The 7,852-nt window shown below is 40.3% G+C and overlaps 1 protein-coding gene across 1 annotated transcript; it reads right to left on the bottom strand.

Moving 5' to 3' along the window:
* Positions 1–5,938: 5,938 nt before the first annotated feature.
* On the bottom strand, positions 5,939–7,572 carry plekhf1 (pleckstrin homology domain containing, family F (with FYVE domain) member 1). Its single transcript, XM_010781144.1, has 2 exons — positions 7,136–7,572; positions 5,939–6,832 (listed from the first exon to the last, which is right to left on the bottom strand). The coding sequence occupies exons 1-2, from the start codon at positions 7,380–7,382 to the stop codon at positions 6,225–6,227; spliced, it is 855 nt and encodes a 284-aa protein (XP_010779446.1). The 5' UTR covers positions 7,383–7,572; the 3' UTR covers positions 5,939–6,224.
* Between the last annotated feature and the right edge of the window lie 280 nt (positions 7,573–7,852).

Here is a 7,852-nt window from a genome sequence, read left to right on the forward strand (position 1 = left end):
CCTTTCATTTTAAACAGCAAGAATACCACGGGGAATCCCACAGTTCCAGATAGCTAAATGTCTACCTTTTCTGTGGAACTACAGTTAACGATTTCACTTTATCGTTGCAGATACTGTGGTTGTTGACGATTTAGGTCTAGTTTGCGCAAATAACGCTTAGCTACAACATAAAGGAGGGACTGAAGGCACCAAGAAAAACAAGTTTCATTCATGAAAAAAAAAAGAGAAATGCAAATGCTTGTAAAAAAAATTGTTTTGCATGTAACGTTAGCAGCGGTTCTGCATTCACAACCACAATGTTCTGAAGAAGTGGGAAGAAAACACTGTTATCGTGGCTCAGCAAGCAAAACAAAATTCTTAAGATCCGTATCAAACAATGAGTTAGATAATGTCACTGCTCAACTTGAATTTTAAGTATTAACTTATATAAATATTATAAGACAAATGTGAATGGAAAAATACTTATACCTATGTTGTAAATGTATTATCTTTTCGATTTACACACGGCATCTATTGCACGTCTGTCCGTCCTGGGAGAGGGATCCCTCCTCTGTTGCTCTCCCTGAGGTTTCTCCCATTTTCCCTTTAAACTGTGGGTTTTCTCTGGAAGTTTTTCCTTGTACGATGTGAGGGTCTAAGGACAGAGGGTGTCGTATTGTCATACTGATATTCTGTACACATTGTGAAGACCACTGAGACAAATGTAACATTTGTGATATTGGGCTATATAAATAAACATTGATTGATTGATTGATTGATTGAATGATTGATTGATTGATTGATTGATTTATACCTGTACAGGGTAAACATAACAGGTATAGTACTTGTGTAAAGTTTGTGGTAAAACTACCTGCATTTCGTGTTGGCTTGGTTATATCTCAGACAGTGTTTTGTTTATGCAGTGGACTGCATTATCAAAAAACTGTATTATTCTAAGACATTGTACAGGGATTTATGTTCTATGTTTTGTTGTACAAATAATGATAGTTCAATCAAGCAACCATATCTCTGCTTTCTTCTTAAGTTATTGCAATTCATTCCACAAACCTTATTATCCCCTCTTATTTAATTACATTCGTTCATCATAGAAATATCATACTTAAAATATTCCAGCAGTGAGAATAAATAAGTAAATAAATAAAATGATTATACTTGAACATTTATTACATGTCTGTCAGTCTGGTCCTACCATCTTAATCTGTAGGTTGTGGCATATAGTAACAATAAGGTAATTCATAAGAAAAATACTTAAAATGATCACAAATGAGTTTGTAGTGATCTGATTTGAGTTGTTCTGTGTTGAAATAAGTTATTAGTTGTTGGATAATATCAAGTTTTTTCAACACTTTTTTTTCTAATTTATGCTAATTCTAAAGTGATGTTTTTCCATGATTCTCCTGATGTTAGTGTGATGCCTAACATAACCTTACTCTTTGAGGACGTCATGTTTGTTTCGCTGGTCACGTCCTGGTCACGTCCTTACTCTTCATCTTTTGAACAGAATATTAGGAGTTCTGTTCAGTTTATTCTGCTCATTATGACATTCCCTGGCCTAAACTATGAGTGACACTGATCTGAGGTTTTGTTTAATTTATAGTGCATTGCTTTATGTAATCAAAGATGATAGATGACCATGCCCCAAGGTGTCTGTAAACACTACTTTACTACTGTTTGATTTTTTCCCTACTCTTTGTTGTTTTTCCAGTTCATGTGGCAGTGTAAAGACGGGGGTGCTTAAGTGTCTAGGCGAACAGAACTTCTTGAACTTCACAGACTAGAAGAGAACTAGAGGGCTAGTTTTGTTGATCAGGTGCTCCATAAGATACCAAGATGCATCATCTATACAGAGAAGATTTGAGTCAAGATTTATTGGAATTCCACCAGTTTTACTGTCAATGCGTCCCTTGAAATGTATCATAGTATCAATCACTGCTTATTTAATTTCAGGTTGGCATATCAGGACGCATATGATCGGCTAAAATCCTGAGGGGGCGATGGGAAAACTCCCAGCCACTCACCACAGAGACTGCTGACCTCCACAATATCATTGATGGCAAAGTGGTGGATTGAAAGGTGAATGTGTAAGATGCATTGAAAATCAGACAGGACAGGAGCACTGTTCTTTTCATCGCTTCCTGAGGGATTTCATGCTTCCATCTCCAATAAGGTGGTGAAGTTCAGGAATAAAAGAGTGAAGGTCAATGGAAAGATCATATATGACCTTGAGGCTTTGTTTGCTCAGCTACTGGTCGGGGGCAAAAGATGAATGGAGCTCTCTGCCCTCTTTGACTACGATCTCAGACAGACATCATCATTGATGTTAAAAAGTGAACAAGTCGGTGTCGTCCAGCGTCTTGGAATGGTCTCACCTTAAGGCCCAGATACACCGGCCCGAAATCGGCAGTAAATGGGAGTCGGGCCGAACATGAGCGTGGGCACGCCCTATTCGGAGTGGTGTGCGCTGCACCGTCGGGTCTTTTCTGCCGACCTTACGCCTTCGAGAACACCACCGGAAGTCGGACAAAGGGATAACACTGATTGGCTGTTCAGCTAGCAAATCAGTGCATGAGAAGCGTTAACGGAAGTGAGGGAGGTAAACAAATGATTTAACACAAGCGTGAGTCCAAGGGCTGCTAGCTCCAGTACCTCCCGTTCGTCCTGCTCGTTCATGTTTTCAATGGACGAGAGTGAAAATGGAAAGAAAAACGCTATTTGTTGTTTGTTTATATCACGGAGTCTGTTCTTCTTCTCTGTATTCCGGTTGTTGCCTCTTTTGAATGATGAATACACACTACCGCCGCCTGCTGGTAAGGAGAGTTATTGCCACTCACGCATACGCAGTTCATACGTGCTCGGCTCGGATTTGCGGTGTGTTCCAGTGCGACTAAGTCGGCAAATACGCAGGAGAGTCCGGCGACGCAACAGTCGGTGTCGGCGTCGGCGACTTCTCAGGTGACTGGCCGGTGTATCTGGGCCTTAACATGTCAGCAGAGGCAAATGATAGTATTGATTTAAACAACATTGTAATGTACAATCATCAAAGGTATATCTGTAAAAAGAGTGAAGGGAATATTGTCAAAGGTATATTTCTCTCCAGTAGTAATACAACATCAGCAAAAAGATCTTCAAATTAAAGATGTCTCCACCACCACTGAGCAGATACAAAGATAAATATTATACCAGATCTTGTGAAGCTGTGATTAATTGAACCTAATTTATAGCTGGGAAGAATGCTTATGTATATAAACATTCTTTAGACCAAATATAATACCCTTAAAATTTCATTTTTTTAACAATATTCTGACTTTACTTGAATAATCCGGATGAATAATGGAACAAAGGGGAGAAAGGGGAGGTTTAAAATATCCAAAGCTCCTGAATGCCAGGTATACACGGCTGGGAAAATCTGCCATTGTTGTCGAGAGAATCGGTGAAAACCTTTAAAGCTGGATAAAAGGCGCTCACATCCATCTGCATCATATTTACTCATCAAGGTGGAAATGTCTACACAATACATCCAGGGTAGTACGATTTGACGGGATGTCGCAACATGAGCATGGCTTCGTTGGTATGACGTTTTTACCCAGTTGAAATAAAGTAAAGTTTGGAGGATTGGAACCAGACACTATAATACTGTTAATATTGTATTATATATAAATAAACATTGATTGATTGATTGATATGTAGAGATACATGTTTTCTTTCTTACATTTTAAGGGTTAAGTTCAACTGAGGTACTGCACCTGCCCTAGCGGGCTTTCAGGAGACCTTTTCTTCCTTGAGACAGTTTATGTCTTTATTTCCTCATGTGAATCAGTTCACTGCTCCAAGGTGTCTTCTTTTAGAAACAGTTCTACATGTTATTGTTCTCTGTAGACAGAGTGCCAGAGGGAGGTAAGTCAAACAGGTTTGACTCCAAAGTCAAAGCCGAGGTCACTGCTGGTTTTCCCGTCAGTGGGAAAAGCCAGTTAAACAAGAGGTTTTTTTTAAGGTATAGCGCACCTGTATGAAAGTATCCAGAAGCGTGTCCATTGGTGTGCAATGTTTACCCACTGAAGGGACTTTTACTTTGAACAGGGAAATACCAGACTCTAATGATGACAGTGATAGTCACATCATTTTACCGTAAGCCGCCACACCACTCTCTATCTGTTAGGGAAACATTGCCGGCATTGTGACATCAACAATCAAAAGCAAAAAATATTCAAAACACCAAAAATATGTTATTTCCAAGTATTTGGAGGCCTCTCATGTCTGAAACATGTAAATAATATTGTGAATATTGTCAGCAGTAGTGAACTGCTGACAGAACTGTTTTCATTGCAGCAAGAGTCAGGTCAAACATGTTAAACATCATCAAGTGTCACACTAAGAGTTACTGCCATGCTTGCAGCACTAGGTCCGCAGGGCTTTCACCTTCACAATTTTAAGCAAAGAGACATTTACCAACCAGGAAGATATTCAAAATGACCAGAAAGAGAAATAAATAGCCACGAAGAGAGACAAAAAGACAAAAAGAACTGCCAACAGCTTCAAAGAGACTCATGAGGACTATGAAACGGGGAAACTCAATTATGCTTAAAATGACTTCAAAGAGACTCAAACTGATAACAAAGGAAAAAAATACATTTGACAAAAAAATGACTACAAAAACATTAAAACAATTATTACCGGAAAAAGCCCTTTGACAACTATAAAGTCTTGCTCCAATAAGGTGGTGCGGGAATGACTCCTAAACACAGAAATGTGTCAGCTTTTTACCACTTCAGGTTCCCTCGTCTCGAATGTTTTTGCAGATAGCCTACAAGTTTCATTTTGTTATATAAAATACGTCAGTGAATACCCCACTGGCGATCCTCAGAAGCTTTAATGCGTACTAAAAAGGGTGGTTGCTAACAGGTTGTCAAATGAGACCACTTTACGTCATTGCAGCAAACATTAGCCCCCTCTAGCTTGGCAGGGACGATGTCAAGTCATGCTACCATGATGTTTTTCATTCATAGCCTTACCTTAGCTAAGAGAACAAAACATGTACATACATGAACATTTGATAGCCACAGGTTCTTCTTTTGACCGTATTTCCAAGGGAGTTCTTGCTATGCTAACACTAGCTTTAAGGCTATGAGCTAAAAAAGTCAGCATAGTAACCTGCTGATTCCTACATTTGATTGTCATTATTTTTTGCAGATGTTTGATTATAAACCAAACTGACAAAAATGACGAGGATGAAGCCTTAATATTGACCTGATGAAAGCATAAGATAAAAAGAGAGACCCACAAGATGAACTGTAATGACTTGGTGAAGAAAATGTGTCAGTGTGTGCTTATCACTATCTATCCAACCTTGGTTACACAAGGGGAACAGTCAGTTCACCAAAGTCAGGAGGATTCATCTTCTTGGAACTATGAAAGTTTATGTAACGTCAAAGACAAATCATACAACATTGCAGTATATTTGACTGTATATTATACAATATATAATGTGCTGTATTAGTATTAATAAGATATGAATGCTGAATTTGCATGGTATAAGTGTTTGTCTGCTTATGGTAGAGTAAGTCCTAGTGCCAGGGTATAGATAAAGGATAAAAGGGTAAGCTTATTTAAAAAAACGCATCGTTTTTTAGAGGTAAATAAAATCAATCACTTCTATAACTATATATACATGGAGAAATTAGCATCGCAATGCCTGTATTCAATGCATAGGACAATGAATATGATGAATATCACATAGTATGGCCATAACAGTCATCTTATCACAATTTGTATGGGGATATTGGAATTGTTAAAACAACTGTGGTCGTTTATGATCCACATATGATGCCCATTTGACCATGACTGTCTTTCTGTTCACAGTAAATATCTTAGAGGCTTTGTAGCACAGAATATCCTGACTGATAGCCGTAGTAACACTCCAATCATCACAGAAATATTTTGACTTTGAAAGTGCTTTATTTGTCATGTGACGCATGCATCAGGTCCAAATGCTCTCATGTGCACAAACATTAACATAGACATACGTGACTGAAACCAGCCTTAAATAAAATAGTGTAAAAAATCAAGTTCACAGCAATAGTTTCCACAAACAGCAAAATGTGAAACAAAGATATAGAAACCTACAAATTCAATTCAATATGTACAAAATAGTTTGACTTTATAAAGTATTGTTTTGTTTAGTGATGCCTTGCAAAGCTGCTTTAGTTGTGTGTCCATGTTAGTCCAACTCATGTGAGGGGCCTCACATGCTCTGGTTTCAGGTAGACATATGTGGACCAGGAGTCCATTAGAGAGTCCATCCATCTGCTGGGGTCATGCTCCTCCAGCTGCTCCTCTGCCTCCTCTTCCTCACTGCACCAATCCACCTCATCTTCATCGGAGCATATCTTGTTGGTGCTGCTCCCCCTCCCACGAGACTCCTCCTTGATCTCTGCTCGATTTTTCGTTGTGGACAGGCTGGAGTGACACATGTTGCAGACCCTCAAGAACTTAGTGGGGTGAATGTGTTCGATTACTGCTCGCTTCTTGGAGCAAGCCCCGCAGACCACAAAGCCGCATTTCCGGCAGTGGTGTCGCCGGTGGGCCACGCTGAAGCTGTTGGAGCAGCGCATGCAGACCGTAGAGGCCTGGTCGGGGATCCAGGTAACGGCGAAGTCGGGTCTTGGCCTGGAGCCGGTGCTATGCAGCCTGGACTGGCACTCCTCGATGTGTTCGATCCAGGCTCGCTTCTCCTCGTACGAGACCGCCGCCATGTAGAAGGACTTGCGTGGGGTGCGCAATAACCATTGGTTCCTCATTTTTGTGCTGTCCTCCAAGTCCTCAAGCTGGATGTACTCTGAAATGATGCAAAAAGGGTTTGTTAGGACAAGGCTTCAAAGGTGCAACATGATTTTGCATTTAGGCCTACACAAAACGGTGTGGCAAGTTATGCCATGTAAGCAGAGAGAAGTGTCAACAAGATTATGTTTGATAAATGCAACTGATTGCAAAAGATTTAACAAACAAAGGCAATGCTTTATTGCAGAAAAAATTGCTTCTATCTGTTTTGGCTCTTTATTATTGTTTATTACAGAAGCGCGAAAGTTATGGAACAATTAAGCTTTATCTTTCTCCTTAGAGGAATGTGTAAGTTGCTCACCTAGAGGGATGACCTGCTGCTTTTTGTTCCATCGTCCGTTCAAAATGATGCTGCCGTACACCAGCACATCATTGAAGAGGAAGAAGGCTTTGGGCTGTGGCCCCCGGCGGCTCAGCTTCATCAGCCGGCCCTCTCCGATCAGGACCCGGCCCGGTTGGGACAAGGCCTTCCCAGACGGCCCAAATGAGTTCTCCACAGCCTGGATCCGCTCACGGTTATTCTGAGCAAACATGAGCTGTTCTTCCATGGTGTCCTTGTTTGTTGTTAGCAGTATGCTGTCGTCTTTCTGCAGATAGTCCTCTGTGGCTGTTAGAAGTAGTAGTCATGCGTGTGTGTTTTGTGTGTCTGGTGAGACAGGCAGCTCTGCAGAGGTATTTAAAGCCTTAACGCCTGGTGACATCACTGGACTTTCCAAAGCAAATTCCGCTTTCAGAAGAAAACATGTTGCAATAGTTGAGGGGGCGGGAGCTAAATTTGAATTCAGATAAAGTCACCAAAATAAAAAAATAGGAAGGAGGAAATGCCTGCATTTAGACAGCATTTTGACAACTGAAAATCCCTTTCTGCAGAGGAAAAGCCCTTCTGTTTTTCTGATCTTACACATCATTTTGATTCTCCTGAGAGTCAAAAAGATTCAGACTGACTACGGTTAATTCAAAGGAACCTGAGGCTTCCACATTTTTAGCTGATAATTGATGCATGCATTTATATTTTACC

Source organism: Notothenia coriiceps, unplaced genomic scaffold, assembly GCF_000735185.1.
Source record: "Notothenia coriiceps isolate Sejong01 unplaced genomic scaffold, NC01 NC01_scaffold00022829, whole genome shotgun sequence".
NCBI classification, from domain to species: Eukaryota; Metazoa; Chordata; class Actinopteri; order Perciformes; family Nototheniidae; genus Notothenia; species Notothenia coriiceps.

Bases quoted from the DNA above. Each gene is read 5' to 3' on its own strand.
- plekhf1 (XM_010781144.1), bottom strand. From the start codon at position 7,382: ATGGAAGAACAGCTCATGTTTGCTCAGAATAACCGTGAGCGGATCCAG. The intron at 6,833-7,135 runs GTGAGCAACTTA...GCATCATTTCAG, and splicing joins GCAGCAGGTCATCCCTCTAG to AGTACATCCAGCTTGAGGAC.